Here is a 26,136-nt window from a genome sequence, read left to right as displayed (position 1 = left end):
ATGCTGCCATTTTATCACTCATTTTCTGGTTATTCTGGGTTTCTCTTGTTTCCTGTGCCATGTACTTCAAACTGCCAATTCAGTTTTGTAGTTCTCTTTGATGGTTTTTGCATTATTTATCATTTGTGTCTCTGTTCTGATTATTTGTTTAGTGGTTGTCATGATGTTTGTGTAAAAAATCTTGTAGATGAGATAGTCCATTTTCTGATAGCCTCTTATTTCCTTAGTCTAAGCTGATTCCATCCCGTTCCTCTTCCCCTTCTAAGTTATTACTGTAGCAACTTATTCCATCTTGTGTTGTTAGTTTGTGGTTAAAATGATGAGGTTACAGTTATTTTTGATGTTTTTCTTACCTTTATCTTTAATGTTATATTTAAGTTTTTGCTAACCTGTTCTGATAGAGAGCTGCCATTTTATGATTTTGTCTGCCTATTTGTCTCGTGGCTCAAAGCTTTGTAGACCCTTTCTTTTTTTTCAGCTATGAGGGCCTTTTTGATTATAGTGAGTGGTGGGTATTGTGGTGATGATCTCCGTCAGCTTTTGTTTATCTGTAAAATATTTATTTCTCCATCATATCTGAAGAATATTGTCACTGGATAGAGTATTCTTGACTGCAAGGTTATGTCTCTCAGAATTTTGAATGTATCATTCCACTCTCTCCTAGCCTGTAAGTTTTCTATTGAGAAATACATTGATAGCCTGATAGAGGTCCTTTGTAAGTTACTTCCTTCTGCCTTGCTGCCCTTAATATTTTTTCTTTGTCATTGACTTTTGCCAGTTTTCCTGTTATATGCCTGGGAGAAGGTCATTTTACTTTGATATAATTAGGAGTTCTGTTAGCTTCTTTTACTTGTAATTACAGCTCCTTCCCCAGCTTTGGGAAGTTCTCAGCTGTTATTTTTTTGAACAAACTTTCTATTCTGTTCTCCCTCTCTTCTCCCTCTGGAATATCTATAATCCTTATGTTGCATTTCCTAATTTAGTCAGATAATTCTTGGAGAATTTCTTTATTTCTTTTTAGTCTTAGTTCTCTCTCCTCCTCCATCTGAAGCATTTCTATATTTCTGTCCTCCAGATTGCTAATTCTGTTCTCGATAATATCAGCTCTGTCATTCAAGGGACTCCACAGATTTCTTTATCTCATTCATTGTGTTTTTCATATCCAACATTTCTGATTATTTTTTCTTGGTAGTTTCGATCTCTTTTGTGAAGAATTCCCTGTGTTGAAGAATTCCTTGTGTTCATTAATTTTGTTCCTAATTTCATTAAACTGCCTTTCCTAATTTTCTTGTAATTCGTTGGGATTTTTATGATAGCTATTTTGAATTCTTTGTCATTTAGATTGTAAATTTCTGTGCCTTTAGGATGGATTTCTGGGTGCTTGTCATTTTCCTTCTGGTCTGGAATATTAATATATTTGTTCATACTATTCGACTGGGTGGATTTTTGCCTTTGCATAGTGATAGTGTCTGGTCTCAGATCCACCCGCCACCCCTTGAGGGGGATGTCAGAATCTGTGTATTCTGAGCCTGCCGCCATCCCTGGTGTCTGTGCCTTCCCTTGGAATCTATGCTGACAGAGCCTGTCTGCTATTGCCCACTCACAACTGCTGTTTTTCTAACATATTCATGAGCATTCTGGCAGAAGTCCCTCACTCTGGCAGAGCTGGTGTGCCAGGTCAGGAGAGGGGTTCTTTTTTCACATGTGCAATCCCAGGGGTGTTGCCACTTTGCCCTTGCTATCTGACCTCCTGGGGTGCTGCCTTGAGGAAGACATCCCCGCAATAACTTAGTCTCCTCTGTGTGGAGCTTTCTCATGGGCTGTGAGGGAACTTGGAGAGTGAAGGCATTCCCATGGAAAACTGCCCCTCCCCCCTCTTTTCTCAGAGCCAGTGCATGGTCCCACACACTGGGTCAGTGCTGGGGAGGGAGAGGAGATCTCCTTAATTCCTTCCACTTCCTCCTGATGGGTCCAGCACCCCCACCTTCAGACATATGGCTGTGTGGGTCTCTCAGACGTGTTTTGTGTTGTGTGAATGTCCTCTGTTGGTATATGAATGTCCTTTTTGTTGTATCTTAGGGGGTAGAGTCTAAGGGAAGTGCTCACTCTGCCATGATGCTGACATCACTCTCTCCCATCCCTTATATTTGACTCAGTAGTAATTAGGAGTGGAACTCAGGGTTTGAAAATTTTAAACATTGCCTAGTATAGGAAAGAAGCTGTCAGAATATAGTATTTTTGGAATTTTTTTCTAGAATATTATAGTATTCTACGCTATCCTCTCTTCTTGCTTGACAGAATACTTGATTGAAAATTGGAGAATCTCCAGGAAAACTTGTGTTTCTTGTTTTAATAAACAGGTCTTGTTGTCTCTAAGCCAGATCTGGTTACCTTTTTGGAGGAAATGAAGGGTCCCTGTGTTGTGAAGAGGAAGGAGACAATAGCCACACACCCTATGTGGGAATAAATGAAGCAGATGACACGGGTGAGAGTGCAAAGGGCAAGGCGGAGGCCAGAGCTCCAAATGTGATTTGAGAACATTTATTTCAATGGAAATTATTTTTGAGAAGCCTAGGTTTACTGCTGTTGCTGTCCTAGAGGGACATCTGCTTCTCTCTATTATCATGCTCCTAAATCCTCTAAGGATTCTCCTTCTGCTCCAGTGATCATCCATCATATTCATTGAGAGCCAGCATCCTCTCCTTGGTCTCAGAGGGCTTGTGTGATGTCCATTGCCTTGGGGACCTGGGATAATCTGTGCACATTTCTGAGGAACTCTATGTTAAGTCATTTTTTATGTTCTGTCTTTACTTCACGTCATAAATGTGTGAGGGGAGTGGTGGGGATACTGGGTTTTGTGTAGAAATAACAGGAGCATTGGGGACAGATGTCATAAGTTTTCTGCTGTATAATTTCCATTCTATGGAGACTTCAAACACGTCCCTAAAAAGTTCAGATGCAGTAATGTTACTACAGCACAAAGCACCGCGCTAAAATAAGGAAATGTAATCCTCTATTTCACTTCAAAATTGCCTTTTCCTTGTGTGAACTAACACGAAAAATTTCAAATATATAAGCCCCAATTCCTCAATGGTAAAATAGTTTAATGTATCTATGTACCTTATAGAATTATTAAATACATTAAATGCCATGGGGGAGCTTAGAATATTGCCCATGATATATTAAAGTCTGAATTATTATTTTATTTATTAATAATTATAATTTTATAATTTATCTTGTTTAGCATGAAGCTTCCCAGGCCTGTATCCTATAAGTTTTCACTTTCCAATTAGTTCTATGTCAAATTCATCCATGATTTTAGATTAAAAAGTTCTGATATAACACACTCAAATGTACACATTTAGTAAGAATTGTGTTTGATTATCAGTAGAAACTCCATATTTATGAATATCTTTGGTTCATAAATTTGAGTTTACTTCAGGCAAAAGTAGTCATTATGTTTTCCATCAAATTTCCTCAACGCCTGTCTGAATCATGGTATGATTTAATCTCAAAGGTTCATTTTATGTACCAGTGATTTTCTGTGTATTTTGCAACTTCCATGTTGTTCCTTATTTTGAAATGAGGGGATTATTTTCTTCTAAAGAACGGATTACAGCCGTTCCATCTTGTGTAAGAATAGCAGCAATATATTAATAATATGATAAATTTCTCTAGTATCTTTCACATGCTTATTCATTCAAATTTTTCAGTAGCACTTTCATGAATGATTATAATGCTTTTTCCTGTGAAATGTTCCTGCTGTATAACACATGCCAGTGATTGAAAATGTTTTCTTTTCATGGTCCCACAGTGACAGTTGAAACTTATAGTTATATAGAGAGATTCTTTTTTAATAGTACATCTATATTTTATTTATAATTTTGGAGGCTGAATTTTCTTGTAATCCTATTTTCCAATTCCATAACAGTGTGCTTTCTTTTCTATGGTAGGTTCCTCAAAATTAGTTAATTGTGTTTTTTTAACCTATATGTTATGAATGTGAATAATAGTTAACTCAGTACCGTTAGAACAATGTGGAGTTTAATTCAAATCTGAATCAGCCATATGTCTGTTGCCAATATAATTCTCTGTGTGTTTGCCTGTATAATTATTACCCCTTCTCTGTTTGTGAATTATCTGGTTTATTTCTTTTCTTGGTTAATGACCAATGGTTGTTTCATTCCATCTGTGTGAATAGTCAGGGAAATAGTCTTAACTTCACATCTATTTATTGATGAATTCATATCCTCTGTGTATGAAAAGAACATTTTTTTAAATTAAAGGTAATTTTGAAAAGTTTTATAACTCTATCACTTTAGGTATTATTTTTTTTTGTGTTGAATTGTGGTTAAAAACACATGACAAAAAATCTCCCATCTTAACCATTTTTACCTGTACAGGTCAGTAGTGTTAATTATATTCTCATTGTTGTACCACTGATCTCTGGGAATTTTTGTCTTGCAAAGCTGACTCAATACCCATTAAGCAACCATTTCCTCATTTCCCTCTGCCCCAAGCTCCTGGCAACTACCATTCCACTTTTTTTCTCTGAGGTTGATTATATTATATTACTTACATAAGTGGAATCATATGTACCTCATATGGAAACTCTTTCTCTTTGTGCCTCATGTATTTCATTTAACATAATGTCCTCAATATTTATCCATGTTGTTTCAAGTGAAAGATCTGTTTCCTTTTCAAGGCTGAATAATAATCTGTTGTATGTATATGCTACACTTTCTTTATCCATTCTTTTATTCATGGACACTTGGCTTGCTTCCACCTGTTATCACTTTGGTGAATAATGCTACAATGTACATAGGTGTGTAAATAAGTTTTGCATATCCTCGTTTGAATTATTTTATATGTATACCCAGAAGTGGGATGGCTAGATCATGTAATCATTCTATTTTTCATTTGACGAGAATCCTCTATAATGTTTTTAATAGTGGTTGCACCATTTTATATTTCCACCAACAATACATAAGAGTTCCAATTTCTCCATATCCTTGCAAACACTTGATGTGTTTTTTTCTTAATTTAATAGAGGTCATCCTAATGGGTGTGAAGTGATACATCATTGTGGTTTTGATTTGTATTTCTCTAATGATTAGTGATTCTGAGCATCTTTCAAGTGTTTGTTGTCCATGTGTATATCATCTTTAGATTAATGTCTATTCAATCTTTTGCCCATTTATTTAATGTGTTGTTTATTGATTTTATTGATTAGTAGAGTTCTTTACATATTCTGTATAATAACTAATTATCAGACATATGCTTTGCAAAATTTTTCTCTCATTCCACAGGTAGTCTTTTCACCCCATTGATTGTCGCATTTAATGTGCATAAGTTTTTGCATTTGATGTAATCCCAATTGAAATTTTTGCTTTTGTTGCCTGTGCTTTTGGTGTCATAAACAAGAAATCATTGCCAAATTGAATGTCATGGAATTTTTTCCCTATGTTTTCTTCTAGTAGATGTACATTTAGAGGTTTTTTATTTAATTTTTTTGTTTTGTGAGGAAGATTAGCCCCGAGCTAACATCTGTTACCAATTCTCCTCTTTTTGCTGAGGAAGATTGGCCCTGGGCTAACATCTGTGCCCATCTTCCTCCACCTCATATGGGATGCCACCACAGCATGGCCTGACAAGCAGTGCATCAGTCTGCGCCCAGGACCCGAACCTGCGAACTATGGGCCACCAAAGTGGAGCGTGCGAACTTAACCAGTACGCGACCGGGCTGGCCCTATGTTCAAATTTTTAATCTGTTATTGAGTTAATATTTGTATGTGGTGTTAGGTAAGGTTCCAACTTTATTACTTTGCATTTATCCATCCAGTTCCCAACACTGTTTAAGAGACTGTCTTTTCCCCATTGTGTGGTATAGGCACCCTTGTTGAAGGTCATTTGACCATATATATGAGACCTGATATCTGGACTCTGTTCTGTTCCATTATTCTACATCTGTCTTTATGTCTGTACTAAAGTTTTTGATAACCATAGCTTTGTAATATATTTTAAAATCAGAAAGTGTGTATAATTTCCTAGGATTCCTCCGACTTTACACTTTCTGTACAAGATTGTTTTGGATATTTGGTGTTCTGTGACATTCCATAAACATTTTAAGATGAGATTTTCTATTTTGTCAAATGTGTCATTATGATTTTGATAGGGATTGCTTTGAATCTGTAGAAAATACAGATGGATAGTATTTACAGCTTAACAATATTAAATATTAGAGTCCAGGAATATGGGATGTTTTTCTGTTTTTTTATTTCTTCTCTAATTACTTCCAGCAATATTTTATATTTTTCATCATACAAATCTTTCACCTCCTTTGTTATGTTAACCTCTAAGTATTTTATTTTCTTTGATGGTATTTTAAATGTAATTGTATTCTTAATTTCTTTTTTGGTTTATTCCATGTTACTATACAGAGACACTACTAGTTTTTATGTGTTAATTTTGTATCCTGCATTTTGCTAAATTTGTTTATGACCTGTGTTTTTTTAATACGGATTCCCTAGAGTTTTCCACATATAAGTTCCTGTCATCTGTCAATGGAAATCATTTTACTTCTTCCTTTCTGATTTGATTGCTTTTGTTCCTTTTCTTGTGTAATTATTCAGGTTAGGATATCCAGTTCAATGACAAATGAAAGTGATGAGGGTGGGCATCTTGCTTTTCCTGATTATAGAACAAAACCTTTCAGTCTTCCACTATTGAGTATGATGTCAACTCTGGGCTTTTCATATCATCTTTATTACATTCAAGTAGTCACCTTGAATTGCTAGTCTGAGTGTAATTTCATGAAACAGCGTTGAATATTGTCAGTTTATTTTTCTGCATCATTTGATGCAGTTAGTAGTTTTGACCTTCATTCTGTCAATTTGTCCTTACATATCTGTTTTCCATATTTTGAAACATGCTTGAATTAAAGGAATAATTCCTACTTTTTTGTGGTGTATAATTCTTTAATATGCTTTTGAATTCAGTTTGCTAACATTTTATTGAGGACTGGTGCATCAATATTCATCACAGATATTAGCATGTAGTTATTTTTATTGGTAGTGACTTTTTTTGGCTTTGATATTAGGATATGCTGACCTCATAGAAAGTGTTTTGATAATTTCTCTCCTCTTCAATTTTAGGAAATGTCTGTGGAGAAATGGTGTTAATTTATCCTTAAATGTTGCAAAAAACATCCAGGGAATTCAACTGGTCCAGAGCTTTTCAACGTTGGGAGTGTCTTTTAAATTACTGTTTTAGTCTAGTTACTAGTTGTAAGTTTGTTGTATTTTTTTATTCCTCCATGCTAATGTCTACATAAGTTGTACCATTCTAGAAATTCATATAATTTTCCTATGTGTTTAATATATTTGTGTATAATTGTTCATAACAGCTCTTTCAATTACTTTTATTTCTGTGGTATCATGCATAATGTCCCTGCTTTCATTGCTGATTTTATCTTCTCTCTTTTATTCTTAGTCTAGCTAAGGCTTTGTCAATTTTATATGAAATTATAAACTGTATTCACTGAGTGTAGTAAGTGGAATAATTTATTTGATATCTTTCAGCTGTGTCATCTCATCTCACCCACGGTTTATTTTCATACCTTATTACACATCAGAGGATCCATATTGGAGAGAAGACTTACAATAGTACTGCATGTGACAAAGATTTTAACCAGTCTGCAAAACTCATGCAACATCAGAGTATTCATACTGTGGAGGAATCTTACAAATGTAAGAAACATGGTAAAGTCTTTAATCAATCATCAGCTCTAAGTAGACACAAGAAAATCCACACTGGAGAGAAATCTTACAAATGTAATGCATGCGACAAAGCCTTTAACAAGTGCGCAAATCTTACTCGACATCAGAGAACTCATACTGGGGAGAAACCTTATAAATGTAAAGAATGTGGCAACGCCTTTAACCGGTGCTCAAACCTTACTCGACATCAGAGAACTCATACTGGGGAGAAACCTTATAAATGTAAAGAATGTGGCAAAGCCTTTAACAGGAGCTACAGCCTTACTCAACATCAGAGAACACACACTGGAGAGAAACCTTATAATTGTAAAGAATGTGGCAAAACTTTTAACCAGTGCTCAGACCTTACTCAACATCTGAGAATTCATACCAGAGAGAAACTCTACAACTGTAAAGAATATGGAAAAGCCTTTAACTGGAGCTAAAGCCTCACTCTACATCAGAGAGTGCATACTGGACTGAAACCCTACAAATATAATGAATGTGGAGAGAACTTTGTCCAAAATATATACTTCAGAAAACACCAGAGAGTTCATACTGGGAGGAAAAACTTCACAGATGTAAAAATGTGAGAGAGTATTTAATCAAAAATCAAATCTAAATAAATATCAGAATTCCTGCTAAAAAGCAGTCCATCAGTAACACTTTTCAGATATTACTCTAAAGCATAATGTTTATTATAGAGAATAATCCAAAGTTAAAACTCTTAGATTATTTGTTAGTATGCTTCTAAGGATCAAGGGCATGAGTGTTTGGACTGATATACTTATTTTTAGTGTATCCTTTTTTATATTGCCAGTATTTTATATTTTTGAAAAGACAATATTTTTAATGTAATTCAAGTCTCAAATCATTTCACGCTGTGCTTTTATTCCTAGTTTGTATGTGAAATCATGTGGTTGATTGTTGCTGCCTCAATGATATGAGAGACTCTTCTATGTTAGGTGAGATTCATCATATCTACTTTTCCATGGAAGATTAAGGACACTGTATTGTACAATCTATGAAGAAAAACTACACGGAGAAGCTGTTTGTGGTTGACGGATAACATTGATATAATTCACCATGAGGTAACTATTCAGGGTGTCATTCTTTGTATTAAAGTAAGACAGAGGAGCATTCTGAATTTTAAATCGTTTTACCAATTGCTATTTAAGAATAAAAAACAGGAAGTTCAGTAAAATCCTGATCTACCTTCCTAATAGTAGTAGATCAAATTCATGAAACTTAGTTGACTTTGTTGAAATAAAGTAATCTTCACAGATATCTGAGCTAAGAATAGCCCTTCCCTAAAATGGCATAAAATTAAAGTACATCCATGTTTTCTAAATAATTAGCTTCAGTCTTTGAAACCACGGATAGCACAACTCTCAGATCACTATATCAGAAGAACAAGAAGGCTTCTTGTATTCTTGTCATGTGTATTTTGACTAAAGATCATACAGTGGATTTTGAAATGCTTTATTTAGATTATGTGTGAATTAAATATATTTTAATTAATAAAATTGAATGTTTTTAACACGTTAAAAGTGACATGTAATAAATGAGATATTATCCTGCCACCTACAATAACCTCTCATACCTTATTTAAGGTTGTAGTTGAGGATGGTAACAATATACTTTTTCCTAATGCAGTGAAATGACATCACTAGTAACCTCTTTTTCTAGCAGGCTTAAACCTCAAATAATTTGAAATGATATTTCCCATAATTTATATATTGTATCTTTTCCTCCTTTTTGTAACTACAGGGACATTAAAACAGTTATAATAAAGATTATATAGGACATTGTCGAGAGTTGACCTAAACTATTCAATGATATTGCTGCCTTGGCATCCATTTGTGTAGTCAAGCAGCTTGTGGGGGACTCTACCTGACCCTAGCCCCTCCCATGAGTACATGCCCTATAGAACAGTCTCCAAAGTCACAAGAAAATGTGAGTTCCTGGTATGACTTCCCCAGTGGCCCTTGTTATCAACAGTTTCACCACCTACCGATGCCTTCTTCTTGTTAACACCTTAGATGAGACCCCAACAGAGCTCACCAAAATCCTATCATTTTGGTTTGAATTGGCTGATTCAGACTTAGTCCAAGAACCCCAAAACTCTCCACTCATGGACCCTAATAAATGCATGGACTCCCAGTACTACCACTCCCCCTGTGTGGTCCTGCCTTGGTCTCCCCATGTGGTCCCTGAATGCCTGCCATGTACTTCTTCCAGGACCTGTGAGTAATAGAATTTCTACTTCAACTTCCCTTGTAGTCTCTTGTTGAGTTTCAAGTCAACTTCCAACCCATGGGGACTCTACTTGACAAATGTTAATTTAACAAAATCACAACAAGCACAACTAGCAGCCACACTGTTGGAATTCTGAATCACTATTTGTAAAATTGGACCTTATATTTTTCTTTGCACATGACCCTTTTTTGGCCTACAGAACACAAGCAGATTTTCTTGGTTTTGATACACATTGAAGGTGATATATAAATATATTAAGCTAAATATATACTTTATGAGTAAGAGAACTAAGCAGGAAAAATGTGTCAGTGCGTGCGAATACACATCTTCAGAACAAAAGGAAAATACTGGATCGAAACAAATAATTTCAAAATAGTTGATGATTTACTAACAAACTAAAAATATGCATGCAAATTTATTTTGTTTACTTTACAATGAGTTCATTTCTCCCAAGTCTCATGACTCCTGGCTGAGAATCTCCCTATGCAAATCTTGGCTTTTATATTGCCTGTTAATCATGTAGGATTTATGATATGATTTATTTGTTCCAAAGATCATGAAATATTTCTTATATGGCCTGCTCAGGGATTGTAAGTATGATTTCTATTAAATTTAGTGGTGCTCAGAAAGTGACTTGAAGATGAGGGTAATTCTACAGTGAGCATATTATATTGATTTTGTTTAATTAATACATTTTATTCCTTCTAGAGTGGAGAACATCACTTATGTCAACGTTTCTTTAGTTATGTTTTCTTTTACATCTTATAAATGACATCAACAAAGTTATTCACTTGACTGTGACAATTTGATCAGGTGGAAACTTGGAGACTTTATAAGCCGTGGAGATGTTTTGACATTTATGTGAAAGGAACTCACAGGACATTGATGGGTGTATAATACATACTCTCTAATTATAAGAAAAATATTCTTACAGGAGTGAAATTGTAGCCTCTGGTAGGAGACAGCAAATGTATAGGATGAATAATTGAATGAATTATGCCTGTGGGGAGGACACTTGTTTTCTGGCTGCACAACTGACACTCTGAATTTAGGAGAAACATCTGTTTCAATCCTAATTATCTCCAGTTCCTCTGTTTCTCCTCATTGTCATTGCAGCTACATATGTCACACCCACTGCCCTTCTTTGCCTTTGCTATGGCTACAGGGTTCTCACTGCTCACCCCACCTCATGTTATCCATGCAGGCTTTGTAGGTTCTGATTTTCTAATGCAATGAGAACTGAATTTTATCTGAAGCACTTGAGGCCAATTGTAGGGTTCAAATGCAACATTCTGATCACTTAATTGAGATAAGAGGGAAGTAGTGTGCATGGGCCAGTGGATTTATTCAGGCAGTTAGCACTGAGGAAGATGTGAAGACAGATAAAAGATGATGGTGGTATCCTTCTTAGAGAAGAATTAAGATCTATTGAAAGCAAATAGGGAGAATTCTTTTGAAATGTGGAGAGGGAGCTTCCTTTAATCACTCCAAGGTCTCAGGCAGCTACTGGTGGCATCACCTGATGAACAAATGTGACAGAGATGGACTTGGCAAATGTGGTGGGTTTCTGGGGATCAAGGAAAACAGATTCTGTCCTTATGAGTTAAATGAAGCCCTGGGCAGTACTGAGAACCAGATGCTGTTGGGAGAAAAAATTCTTGTTCTTTCCTATTCTTAGATCAGTGGCAGTGGATGGAGAGGGAGTGTTGGATGAAGCAAACTTTGTCATAGCTTTAAAATGTCACATGGCAGTGTAGATGTTGGTAATGGAATAGTTTTCTGAATGCTGTAATAGACAGGATCAACATGAAATGTGCTGTGTTCCACACAACCCTAGTATCCCAGGTGTATAATCCACACATGGGTTACATATACTGCAGAGGAGTGACCTCACAGGGAAGCTGACCCACAGGAGTTGTATATTTTGTCTTATGGAGACAATGAATAAATAGAAGCTAAGGTCTGATAAAGTGGCTTAGACACCCTATGGGATGTGCTTTTTTCCCCATGTTTTCTCTCTGTTATTGTCTACATGCAGGCATTGTGTGTACACTCGCTGTCTCATGGCCCAAGGTGCCTGCCTCACTACCAGGCATCAAACCGCATTCCATGTACCAAGAGGGAGGAAGTGTAAATCTGATAGGACATAGGAATTTAGTTTTGAAGCCACTATTTTTTTATTTAGGAATATCTATCTGTCCCAGGCACTTCTTTTTACATATAATTGCCCAGAACACTATCATATGGCCATTCGAAGCAAAACCATATTTCTGTAGCAAAGGTGAACATGTGGGAAGATTATGGGGAATGGCTATTGTTACCTGAACTGTTTCACAATATCTGACACAAAGGACATCATGTTTTGCTCTGGAACAGCGTGTTATAAAAACCCCTCAAGTTTAGAATATTCTTAATTCAGATGCACAAGAACTTCATCATGTGCTAGAGGAGTTGCATATTCTTTAGAGGTGGGCATGAAGAGCTGGTTAAACCTGTAGTTATGTTATTTATGATTTTATAGTGTAAATTATCATGGAGATAATGATAGAATGCTATATTCAACCCCATCATCCAATATAAATTCTAGTAATGTTTTGTCACACGTGTTTCAGGTCTTAATGGAATATTTAAATAAATTCCAATTTGTTTTATGTTGGATTATTTTGATGGAAGAATGTGAGCACAACGGTATATTTGGGAGGTGATCACAGGGAGCACAAAGAGGGCAGTGAAGGAATAGAGACATGAAAGTGGATGAAGCCAAGAAAGTCTACATTTAGAGTCAGATTATTTTTATTTACACATTTATTTATCTACATACATATATATGTATACATATATATATGTGTATATATATATATATTTCTATGTGTCTATGTATTTTTGGGTTACAACAGTAACATCACTACAACCAATGAGTGTTTCAAAGAGTCATTTCCCTGATGATAACTCATTGGTGAACTCTGACTTAGTTATTGTAGAGGCTGTCAAATTAAGATGAGTCAGAATTACCTGGAGGATTTGTAAAATCACAGATTGCTGAGCATACCACCGTGTTACTGTTTCTGGACCACCGTCCCAAATTTTTCTCAATTACAAGTTATCAGGGGATGCCAGTGGTGCCCATTTTTGAATTGACTTTTGGGGGCACATTTAGGGTTATCTTCTCCAGAAAGGATATTAGTCCTTATGGCATGCAGTCAGATATACAGGTAGCCATGAATAGATTTAAATAGACTCTGTTCTTGGTTATCAATATGTAGAGGTGGGCTCACATGTAGACTGGGCTTCTCCTGTGTTTTCACCTTGGAAACCTGAACTCTGTACCTGGTCTATAGTGGTCAGTTAAATATCTCCTCAGGGTATATGTGTGTGGCCTGGGCTGGAACTTAAACTCTCAAATATCAGACGTTGAAGACCTGTTAACTCTCGAATATCAGACCTTGAAGACCTGTTCTGTATGGAGACGTCTGGATGATCCATTGAGTGTTGAAGAGCAGAGAGATTCCAAAAACAAGTCTCCTTTTAAAAGGGCGTTGACCTGAAATCCTCCTGTTGCCATGAAGTACCCAGGTTCAAACATTGACTATACCAATATTTAGATGAATCCCTAAATGTACTTTTAACTAAATTACTTTTGTCTGTCAAAAGAGAATAATATTCCTAACACATAGAGTTGTGAACATTAAATTCATTAAAATAGATAAAACTTTAATAACAGTGGCCCATACAGTGTAAGTGCTGTATAAGAAACACATCAGACTTTGGTGAATACATTAGATTTTATTTTTCATGAACAAGGTAGCCCACAACTCATGTTTCCATGCTGAATTCTCAACTTTAAACGTAACTATTAAACCTTGGAAATGACATCTGTGCATTAGAAAATTGTATTGGTCTTCCTGGTCTAGATTTTCATTAGAATCCTGAAGAGTTCCTCACTTTTATGTCATTATCTTTTCCTTTACTGCAGTGGAACCGGACCAGTTCGCCAGATTTTGTTCTCTGTCATCTGAACGTAACCAGCTGTTGGTCATATTTTCTACAGGAATCCCAAGACCATGGCAGCTTTTGGTTTGAAACATTTTCTCTATGATTTTGGATGCAAACATTTTCTGGTATCACAGAGTGGCCAGAGTTGTGTCCATTGGCAACACTGGCCCCTTGAGGGTCTTCAAGGCCCTCACCCCCAGCCCCAGGAACTCCAGATGGGTAAAGCTTAAAGTAAAACCCTTCAGTCCATTGGCTTCTTCAATATTCTGTGCTGGATTTTGTATATACATGATAAGGGGAACAACAACAACAAAAACTATAGGTATTGGATCCTGTTGTTCTACACGTCATGACAAAGCCATAGACTTACTGTCTGCAGCATTCATGTCCGCCACTTGATGTTTTGTGTTTAGGTCACTTGACCTGGGCCAGTGACTCCATGGTTTTCATTTTGGGCAGACACAAGCAGAAGGGCCAACACATTCATAGGAACAATATTTCCCCTAGATTTTTCTCTGAGAAAACAGCTACCCAAACATCCTTCCCCTAGTAAGTACCCTTGTACATTTTAGATCCTCTTTTCCATCATTTTTATTTTTCTCTTTTTCATTAGACCATCTGGAGATAAGTGAACAGCTGTACCGAAATCAATGCATGTTTTCCAACTGCGAGCCCCTTTATTCTCTTGAATAATGACCATTGTGTATCCAGGGTTCCTCTGTGTCCTGGAAGAAACTCAAAACTCTCTCATCTCATTAGTTAAATATAAAAAGTCTGCTTTTCTCCACATCAATCACTTATATATTCACACCTCACAGAATTTTATGCACAACTACAAGCCAGTCACATTGTAGATAAAATTCTGAACTAAACAGAGACTCTCCAATAATAAATAATAAATTATGAGTCATAACGAATGAACCCTTTTATAATTATATTTTATTAATTGTCACAGTAGATGAGTTTGGAGTACAATTAGTAATAAAACAGTTTGTTCTGAAATAATGCAGAGATACATAAAATATCTTTGAGTGTGTATCTTTTATTGAAGTATAGTTGACATATAATATTGTATTAGTTTAAGATGTACAACATAGTGATTCAATATTTCTTTAAATTGCACAATGATCACCCTGAGAAGACTAATAACCATCTGTCATTATACAGAGCTATTACAATATTGTTACTATATTCCCTGTGCTGTATGTTACATCCCCACGACTTATTTAACACTGAAAGTTTGTAATTCTTATCCCCTCACATGTTACACCGTTTTCCTTTCCTCCCTCCCCTCTGGAAACTACCAATTTGGTTTCTGTATCTATGAATCTGTTTCTGATTTGTTTTATTCATTTTGTTTTTGGTTCCATATATAAGTGAAATCATGTGGTATTCTTTCTCTGTCTGGCTGACTTCACTTAGCAGCTTACTCTCTAGATACGTCCATGTTATTGCAAATGGGACGATTTCATTCTTTTTTATGGCTGAGTGGTATTCTCTTGTATATATATACCACATATTTTTCATCCATTCGTCTACTGATAGACACTTCGGTTGCTTCTATATCTTGGCTATTGTAAATCATGCTGCAATGAACAGAGGAGTGTATATCTTTTTGAATTAGTGTTTTAATTCTCTTTGTATAAATACCAAAATGTGGTATTGCTGGATCATATGATAGTCCTATTTTTAATTTTTTGTGGAAGCTCCATAGCGGCTGCACAATTTACATTCCCAACAACAGTGCATAAGAGTTCCCTTTTCTCCAGATCCTTGCCAACACTTACTGTTTGTTGTCTTTTTGATAATAGCCATTGTGACAAGTGTGAAATGGTATCTCAATGTGGCTTTGATTTGCATTTCCTTAATGATTAGTGATACTGAGCACCTTTGCATGTACCTATTGGCCATCTCTATGTCTTCTTTGGAACAATATCTATTCAGGCCCTCTGCCAATTTTTAATTGAATTATTTGGGTTTTTTTGATAATGAGTTGTATGATTTCTTTATATTTTTTGGATATTAACCCTTTATCAGATATATCATTTGCAAATGTATTTTCTAATTCAGTAGGTTGTCTTTTTGGTTTGTGGATGGTTTCCTTAGTTGTGCAAAAGCTTTTTAATTGTATGCAGTCCCATTTGTTTATTTTTGCTTTTGTCACCCTTGCGTGAGGAGACATATCCAAAAAAATATTGCTAAGACTGACATAAAAGTGTTTATTATCTGTATTTCCTGCTAGGAGTTTATGGTTTCAGGTCTTACATTTAGGTCTTTAATCTATTTTTAGTTTATTTTTGTACATGGTGTAAGGAAGTAGTCCAGTTTCATTCTTTTGCATGTATCTGTCCACTTTTCTCAACACCATTTATTGAATAGACTGTCTTTTCCACATAGTATATTATGGCCTCCTTTGCCACGGATTAATTCACCATATACGTGTGGGTTTACTTCTGGGCTCTCTATTCGCTTTCATTTATCTATGTGTCTGTTTTTGTGTCAGTGCCATACTGTTTTGATTACTGTAGCTTTGTAGTATAATAGTTTGAAATCAGGGAGCATGATAACTTCAACTTTATTATTATTACTCAAGATTGCTTTGGGTATTTGTGGTCTTTTGCAGTTTCATACAAAATTTATGATTCTTTGTTCTAGTTCTGGGGAAAATGCTGTTGGCATTTTAATAGAGATTGCAATGAATCTGTAGATTGCTTTGGGTAACTTAGATGTGTTCAAATGTTAATTATTCCAATCCATGAGCACAGAATATCTTTCCATTTATATACGTCATTTTCAATTTCTTTCATCAGTGTCTTATAGTTTTGAGTGTACAGGTCTTTTACCCTTCTTGGTCAAATTTATTCTTAGGTGTTTCATTCATTTTGATGTAATTGTAAACGGGATTGTTCTCTTAATTTCTCTATGTGCTCGTACATTGTTAGTGTATCGAGATGCAACTAATTCTGTGTATTGATTTTGTATCCTGTAATTCTACTGAATTCATTTGTTAGTTATAATCAGTTTTTGGTAGAGACTTTAGGGTTTTCTATATATAGTATCACGTTGTCTGCAAATAGTGGCGGTTTTCCTACTTCCCTTCCAATTTGGGTATCTTTTGTTGTTTTTCTTTTTCTGATTTCTATAGCTATGACCTTCAACACTATGTTGAATCAAAGCGGTGAGAGTGAGCATTCATGTCTTGTTCCTGATCTTAAAGGAAAAGCTTTCAGCTGTTTGCCATTGAGTATGATTGTAGCTGTGTGTTTGTGATATATGACCTTTATTATATTGTGGCATGTTCTCTCTCTATACAATTTGTTGAGGGTTATTATAGTAAATGGAATTTTGTCAAATGATTTTTCTGCATGTAATTAAATGATAATATGGTTTTTATTTTTGTTTTGTTAATGTGGTGTATCACATTAGTTTATTTGAAAATATTGAGCCATCCTTGTGTTCCTGAAATAAATCCCACTTGACTATTGTATATGATTCTTTGGATGTGTTGTTGATTTCTGTTTGTTAAGTTTTTGTTGAGGATTTTTGCATCTATGTTCATCACAGAAATGGGCCTGTAAGTTTCCTTTTTTGGTGATGTCTTATTCTGGTTTTGCTATCAGAGTAATCCTGGCCTTGTAGAATAGGTGTGGGCAAGATCCTTCCTCTTCATGTGTTGGGAATAGTTTGAGAAGGATATATACTAACTTTTCTTTAAATGTTCAGTAGAATTCACCTGTGAAGCTATCTAGTCCTAGACATTCATTTGTTTGGTGCTTATATTTTAATATGAGATATTATATTTTCACAAAACTTACTTGAGCAGGGGATTTTGAAGACACCTCCATATAGATGGTTAACATGTTTGGTGGTCCTTCAAGAAACTGAGATGCAGAATATTTGCCTTGACTTGTAGTGCAGGTGAACATAGGTGAAGCTGGAGGGGAAAATGTGTTTAATTATTGCAGGCATTAGAGGCCAAGTTGTGAAAAGCAGGAGGCTTTGACCAGGAGTATCAGTGTGATGACAGAAGCTTAGAGCCCCATATAATTAGGTGTTTTAAAAAATATTTCCTAATGATGCTCCCATTAAATTGATTGTGTCTGATTCAGATTATGAGGCCTCAATACTTTTCTAGTGTCTAGTACATATTGACAATGTACTTTTGGTGTTTAGTAAACAATTTTACATAATTTAAACACACACTTGGTCAGGAGGCCAATTTTTTAAGTGTACAGTCAAAGTCTGGTTTAACCATTTAGTATAATTTTCAACAGGTTCTTTTCCTCTATGAGATCTGTTAAACTAGTGGGCTGTGACCCTCAATGCTACGAGTCTTCAACACATTATATGTTCCCCTTAAGTTCTCTTTGCCCTTCTTCAGACGCTGAATGATAGGCTGAATTGATGTGGAGATTTGTTGCAAGTGAGCCCGTCCGTAATTATAGTTAAATTGCTCAGAGCTGTTTCTACGGCCAACTCTCTTTCATCTTTTCCAAGACAATAATTAAGTCTTCTCAAATTACATTTTTTGTTAGTTTAATGTGATTTTCTGAAAAGCAGGATTCACATGTTCAAAAACATTGAGATTAAAACCATAAAGAGCCATTTCTCTTGCTCAGGTGTATGAAAGATCATCTGAAATCTCTAGTGGGAGGAGTGAGAAGGGCAAATCTTCACCTTCCCATCCAAGCCATCCCTTTCTTCTCAGCTAGTGCAGGTTACTCTCTACTGGCGTCCCCTACCCACTTTCCTGCCAGCGCCAGTGCACACACAGAGTCACCAGACAGTTGGAAGTGGAGAGTCAAGCTTTTAACCGTGATTAATATTATCTCTTGAATAACAGGGGACACTTGGACCTGGGAATGGAGCTTGGAGAGAAGGAGGCAGTTTGAAGACTAAAGTCCCAGGAATTGGAAGGAGTCTGGGAAACTCAGGTACTGGAGAAAGGAAAAAGGTTGCTCATCATAACCTGGGGGACCTGTGTGCAGCAAGTACTAGGAGAGACTGTGGGGTCTGTGAATTCAAGGGGAGGGTCAGTCCAGACCACATACCCACTGCTGCCTTGTAATATGTCAGATTCACAAGGATGGAAGTACGTATTGAAGAAAGAGGTAGAAATATTCACTTATTTTTCTCCAATAGGATTTTGTTATGCATGAATCCCTCCTGTACCAGTGGATAGTAGAGGACTTTTAACCAAATGTTGAGTCTTCGCTGTGTGTGTAGTTGTGGCACAGATGTATGTATGGTGATGTGAAGCCCAAACAGGCGTATTCTCAGCTCTCTGGAGAGACTTCTCAAGACTGATCTTACCTGAGAAAGAAGCCTGGAGGGGCAGGAAGAGGAAAGAAGAGATAGAAGAAATGTCTGTTTCTCAGTAAAAGTCTTATTCTTGGTAAGTTGTTCTGTCTTCTTCCTCTTTAATTCCATGTACATTTTTATTAGTCTAATAGAATGATGTGGACAGAGTTATTTTTCTTCTTAGGAAGAGTTTATGTCACAAAGGAACTAGAAGTGGCTTAACATGTGGAGAGAACTCATCCAAATCAATTTTAGAAAGAGACATTAATTTGTATACTACAATTGGATAATCAAAATTTTCTCCTTATAGTTGAGTGAATATTTTTAACATATTTTCTTAGAAAATGATTTCTCCTAGATATACAAAATTATGAGAATGGGGAGCACTTTTCTTACGTTTAAAAGTTTTTGGATTGTGATTATGTGATATATTGACAACAATGTGAGTATATTTGATACCACTGAATGGTACACTTAAAACTGGTTAAGATGGTAATTTTATAATTGTGTATTTTGCCACCATAATAATGGTAAAGAATGTAAAATATCGGCAAAGGGACTGAACCCGAGAGAGAACAGAGAATGATCAACCGGGTGGGACATTGGATAAGTCAAAGTGTAAGAGCTGAGAGTCTTCATTGACAGAGCTGCCCAGAAGGGACTTTATAAGAAAAAGCGATTACAATGAGAGTTTATGAAGTAGTTTGTTATGAGGTGTCCTGTCATCTCTCCCATTGCGCTATCTTATAATAGTCTATTTAATAAATGTAATGTGGCTTGCTGAGGTTTTTTAAAGAACTAGATTCTTTGTGAGATAGAGGGGAGACTTGATTCTCTTTCTAGGTTGACATATTTTGCAGGGAAGGCTAGGTCCAGTACAGTTGAGACCCTGAGAGTATATACACAGGGTATATAGAGTATATATATAGAGAGTGTATATATAAGGTATATAGAGAGTAATACACAGGAATTAGGAAAAATTCCCCCCCACAAAAGGAATTAGGAGAATTCCAACTTTCAAGGTCATGGATTCAGTGGAGTCAGACCTGAGATTTCTAAGGGTTTATGATATACCCAGTTGACATTTGAGTTACATGTGGATTCACATAAGTATCAAAATTAGAGTTGTTCCAAAATGTAGGTGAGCTATGGAGAGACGATGGAGGTAGAAAGTAGGGAGGCCCAGAGAAGAGTGGGAAGATCATATTGGGCCAAGATGGGGTAGTATCAGTTAGACCAGATGGTAGGGCACCGAATGTGGATTGATCTTCTCCTTTTGGTCCAATAATTCATCCTTGAGAATTCTTTGGGTCTGCTCCATTTCTTTGTGATGCAAGCATAAAATTATAGAGAGGAGCATGCACTCTCAGTACACAGGAGCCCCATAACATAGCCTGCCTCTTACTTGTTCCTCTTACAACTATATGAAATCAATTTTATTGGCACAGAAAGATATCTTGAGATAGGGACTTTAAGGAGATATTAGAACATCATATTATAGAGAAGCTGGTTGGACATGGCAGGGGTCCCAGTGAAGATCAAAGATTCTGCCCAAACCTTCCAGTGTGTCTGCATGGGGTAAATGGCTCCAGGAAAATCCTAGAGTGTTTCTGTAGCCCTGCAAGATCGCTAAGAGAGGGCAGATCTGATGGGAAATCAGTGTGTCATGACATGTTCATCAGTCACCTGATGTCAGATTCCCAGAGCTAAGCACATGTGGAAGGGCTGGTTGGCAGAGCAATGCAGAGCCTGTGAAAGCCTTTGATCACATGTAAAAGATGAAGCTCTGGCCTCAGGGAGAAGTTTCCTGTCTGAGTGAACATTATGCTTCTGTGGGTCTGAGATTCTACGCCTTTCCACACTTGATGACCACTGACTGCATAATCATTTGAGGATCCAGTGTAGATAGGCATCTTTATTTTTAGCTTCTTAAAGAAGGAAGCAGGAAGACATTTTTATCGACTTTTAAATTAAGGATCAGTATGAGTGACATCAGTGAAAATGTCAGAATAGGGACCCCTGAGGGTGTGTCCCTCCCCAGAAACACTAAATCTGGTAAAACCTGTCAGATTTAACCTTATCAGAAGACGTAAGGTGTTTTTTTGTCATATGTATTTATCTTTCATTGGAACTTTATCTTGACATAGAATGTGAAGAATAAATTGGTTTTTTAATCTTTGCAATAGGAATATCACCTCCGTAAACACAAGTATTAAAGATGGCAGTCACAGTGTAGCTTTATTGCTTATTAGCTCTTATGCACCTTTGTATATTCATGAATATTTATCTCCACTGATTTATAAGTCTGTTCATGAAACAAGACGTGTCATAGAACTAGCCACCCTCTTTTCTTTTTTTTTCAGACTTCTTTGACTATCTTTATTTGTATTTTCATCTGTAAGACTTTTACAATAATATGCCTAGCTACAATAACTAACTGATGGTCTCTGCACTGAGACCAAATTAAATTCATACTTTAGATTCAGGACAATTTTTTTTTTATATATATTGAGCTTTTCTATCCAAGAACATGATGTGATTTTCCCTTGTTTGTGTGTACTTGAATTTACTTCAGGAATTTTTCTATCATTATTCTTAGATATATCTTCCATCTTTTTAAAAGATTTTTCCTAGTTTATTTTAACTTACTTTATCCTTTTGTGACTGAATAACCAATATGCATTTGTAAAATTATTATTCTTTGTATATATATAGATACCTGCTTTCTGTATATCAATAATATATTCTACTAGTTTACTGAATTATTTTTGGAGTGTTGTTCTTTTGTTCCCTTTGTGTTTCCAGATGTATAATTGTTTTCTACTAACAGACTTTGACATCTTACTTTCAAATCTTGTGTCACTTTAAATTTCCTTGGCTAAGCCATCAATGCAATTGTAAGTAAATGTAATAGTGATTGTATATGTTTTAGTTTGATTCCTGCCCTTAGTCTGAATCTTCCTAATTCATCCTCATGATTGGGATGAAGACTTTGTTTTGTCCAATTAAGAAAGAACCATCAGTTCATAATTTTGAGTATTTTAATTTAACCTATAGTGAGTTCTGCCAATAGCTGCTTTTGTATCATGAACATGATCTCCTTATTTTTTGTTTTATATCTATAAATGTGATGAATTCTATTAACGGATTGTCTAATATTAAATCACTCTTGAATTCCACATAGAAACTGCACTTCATAACTGTTGTAATTTGAATCATGTTCTCCAATAGGTCTGTTCAAATTCTAATCGCCATCTACTGTGACTGGGATTATCCAGGAAGTTTATATGGGACTAGTTCTTAGAGCCACTCTTCTCTGCTCTTGGCAGAAGTTTAAAACAACAACTTTTTATCAAGAGAGAATTTTGGGGTTTGATGATATACTAGTGATCCTTAAATGTTTTCAGTACTTTATGAAGAGTTTTGAAAAATGCTGTGATGGCCTTTGAAATGGAAATTTAAATTTCAAACTAAAGGGTAAATCATTGTAAAAAATATAATTTTCAGAATATAAAAACATTTACTAATTAAAATAAAAAAATTATATCACCAAAGAAAGACTCGTATGGAGTGGTTATTCTAATAGTTATCACAAAAGCTGGAAACTACCTAAATGTCTAATGATTGATAGACAGATAAACAAACAGTGGTAAATCCATACCATGGAATAACACTCAGCAATAAGAAGAGACAACCTATTGAGATATGCAAAAAACGTGAATGATCTAAGGCGTTATGCTGAGTGAAAGGAGCCCCTTGGCCTCCTCATCCTTCCAGTCTCTGCTGGTGCCTCCCGGCGCCTGATTCTGCCCAAAGACCAGGATGCTGGGGAGGCTGGAAATACCCGACCCTGTGTCCACAGCACAGCAGGTGACAGGGGGACACTGGGTCACAGAGCTCACAGCAGACGATGGGCCGAGCTTCTGAGAGAAGAGAGAAAAACTGCTGTCACACAAAACTTCCAGGTGGACAAGTTGCACGTGATCTAAAACCAAAATCCATGTGGCCTCTCTTCAGTAGGATCTGTGTGACTTGGAAGACTCACACATTCTCTGTCCTGGTCAATCCTGGGACTGCAGTTACTTCCCAAAACTCTGCCGTCAGAGTCTGCTTCAGATGGTCTCTCATTCCAGGGTGGGTAATATTCTCTCTCTGTTATTTAAAAAGTTTTCTGGAAACTCTGTGATGTCATTTGAGATGGAAATTAAATTTTGAATCTAAAGAATTATTTCAAAAATATAATTATCAAAATGTCTTAAATGTTTACACTTTAAAATGAAAACTTTATATCAATGAAAAAAGGCCAGCCCAATCATGTAGTGGTTAAGTTCATAGGCTCCGCTTCGGTGTCCTGGGGTTCGCAGGTTCAGATCCTGGATGTGGACCTGCACATTGCTTATCAAGCCATGCTCTAGCAGGCATCACATATATTAAGTAGAGGAAGATGAGCATGGATGTAAGCCCAGGGCCAAATTTCCTCAGCAAAAAGAGGAGGATGGGCAACAGATGTTAGCTCAGGGCTAATCTTTCTCACTAAAAAAAAAAAAAAAAAAAAAAAGGCTTGTATGAAATGTTTATTGCATTATAGGGTAATCTCTCCCCAAAGATATATCTATTTTTTTCCCTCCAAAATGAAAAGGATGCATATTCAACTCTCTCCCAGAATCCTTACACTGTCCCCTTCCTGATTTGAGGTAAAGGAACCCCCACTCTTCCCTAAGTTATATCAAACTGGAAGTCACAGCAACTCAGACATTCTTATCCAGAAACTATGTAAAGCTTCCTCTGGTTTTCTTCCCACACCTTTAGGAATACTCATTATGGTGAAATCATGATAGTCCTCCTACTGGGTGGTTACCATCTCCTTAGGACTTTCGTCCATGTCTCAGAGCCTTCCTTGATGTTACTAGGGAAAAATGCTCCCGCAGGTGCATCATCTCTGAATTTGGATGAAAGAAGGAACGCAACTTCTAATAAAAACCAATCTAAATCATAACACAGCAAAGCGGCAGATTGTTAGCTTTTAACTTTACAAAGTTCTAGTTGGTGGCATTAGGGAACCTTTCTGTAGAGAAGCTCCTCTTACCTAATTTGGTGGATCTGAGATCTTTTTTTGCACCATTTGTGCTCAGGTGCCCCTTGGTTTCTGTGCTTCTTCCAGATCCATGGCCCAGTCTCCTAATGACTCATTCTCCTTTTATTCAGAGTCCTGGCTCATTTTTATTTCATTTTTTGACATACAAAATGTTGCACATATTTAATGTATACATCTTGATAAGTGTGGCGATAAGTATACACTTAAAAAATTGTCACCATTTGTACCAACCTATGCCATTAACCTACCCATCACCTCCAAAAGTTTTCTTCAAACTTCTTGTTTATTATTCTTAGTTTTTGGTCATAAAAACACTTGATATAAGATCTATCCTCTTAGTATAATTTTAAGTATAAAATACAGTATTTTTAACTATAGGCATTATGCTGTACAGTGTTAGTTTAACATAAATATGTAGATACGTAGGACTTATTTATTGTGTCATTGAAACTTTGTACCCTTTTGACTGATACCTCCCTGGTTGGCCCTCCTCCCAGACCCTGGCGACCACAATTCCACTTTCCAGTTCTATGAGTTTGACTATGTTGGATTCATCATATAAGCATATCATTTAGTATTTGTGTTATGTGTCTGGCTTAGTTCACTTAACATAATGTCCTTGAGGTTCATCCATGTTGTTGCAAATGGCAGAATTTCCTTATCTATTTACACTGAATAGTCTATTCTAAATATATATACAAATGAAGTATATATGTGTGAGAAAATGTGTGATGTATATATCACACATAGATATTTATCACAAATTTGCTTTATCCATTCACCTGTCAAGTGGCATTTAAATTGCTTCTGTATCTTGACTATTGTTCATAATGTTGCAATAAATACGAGAGTACAGATATCTCTTTGAGATCCTTGTTTCAATTCCTTTGGTTATACACTCAGAAGTGAGATTGATTGCTGGATCATATCGTAGTTCTAGTTTAGGAAACTCCATAGTTTATTCCATAGTGGGTGCACCGATTTACATTTTCACCAACTGTGTACAAGTGTTCCATTTCATCCACATCCTCACCAGCACGTGTTATCTCTATTATTTTATTTATTTATTTATTTTGTGAGGAAGATTAGCCCTGAGCTAACATCCGTTGCCAATCCTCTTCTTTTTGCTGAGGAAGATTGGTGCTGGGCTAACATCCGTGCCCATCTTTCTCTACTTTACATGTGGGACTCCTGCCACTGCATGGCCTGATATGCAGTACCTCGGTGTGCGCCAGGGATCTGAACCCATGGACCTGAGGTCACCAAAGCAGAGTTCTCCAACCCAACCACTACACCACGGGGCTGGCCCCTATCTTTTGTTTTTTTTACAATAGCCATACTGACACGTGTGAGGTGATACTTTGTTATAGTTTGATTTGCATTTCCTTGATGACTAGTGATGTGGAGCACATTTGTCACAAACTAGTTGGAAATTCGTATGACATCTTCAGAGAAATATCTAATTGATTACTTTGCCAATTTTTGAAGTATTTGTTTACTGCAATTGAGTTGTCATGAGTTCCTTTTATACTTTGGATAGTAAATTATATATGGCATATGGTTTGCAAATATTTTTTTTCTAGTCTACAGTTTGCCTTTTCATTCTGTTGATTGTTTCCTTGCTGTTCAGAAATGTAACCTTCTGCAGGGCCGCTTGTCTATTTTCACTTTTTTTGCTTATGTCTTTGGTGTCAGATCAATTAAATCATTTCCAATACCAGTGTCACAAAG

General features: G+C 36.2%; 2 protein-coding genes across 2 annotated transcripts in view; one reads left to right on the top strand and one right to left on the bottom strand.

Annotated features, from left to right (window-relative positions):
- Window positions 1-26,136, bottom strand: part of LOC131397312 (zinc finger protein 208-like) — a 649,542-nt gene that overhangs the window by 116,611 nt on the left and 506,795 nt on the right.
- Window positions 1-26,136, top strand: part of LOC131397936 (zinc finger protein 420-like) — a 58,372-nt gene that overhangs the window by 6,312 nt on the left and 25,924 nt on the right. The window contains 3 exon segments of the mRNA XM_058531039.1: window positions 2,378-2,485; window positions 7,581-8,112; window positions 12,368-12,375. Of these exon segments, the coding sequence (XP_058387022.1) occupies window positions 2,378-2,485; window positions 7,581-8,112; window positions 12,368-12,375 (648 nt within the window).

Source organism: Diceros bicornis, chromosome 34, assembly GCF_020826845.1.
Source record: "Diceros bicornis minor isolate mBicDic1 chromosome 34, mDicBic1.mat.cur, whole genome shotgun sequence".
NCBI classification, from domain to species: Eukaryota; Metazoa; Chordata; class Mammalia; order Perissodactyla; family Rhinocerotidae; genus Diceros; species Diceros bicornis.
Note: the sequence above shows the minus strand (reverse complement) of the source record. Positions and strands in the feature narration are given on the sequence as shown.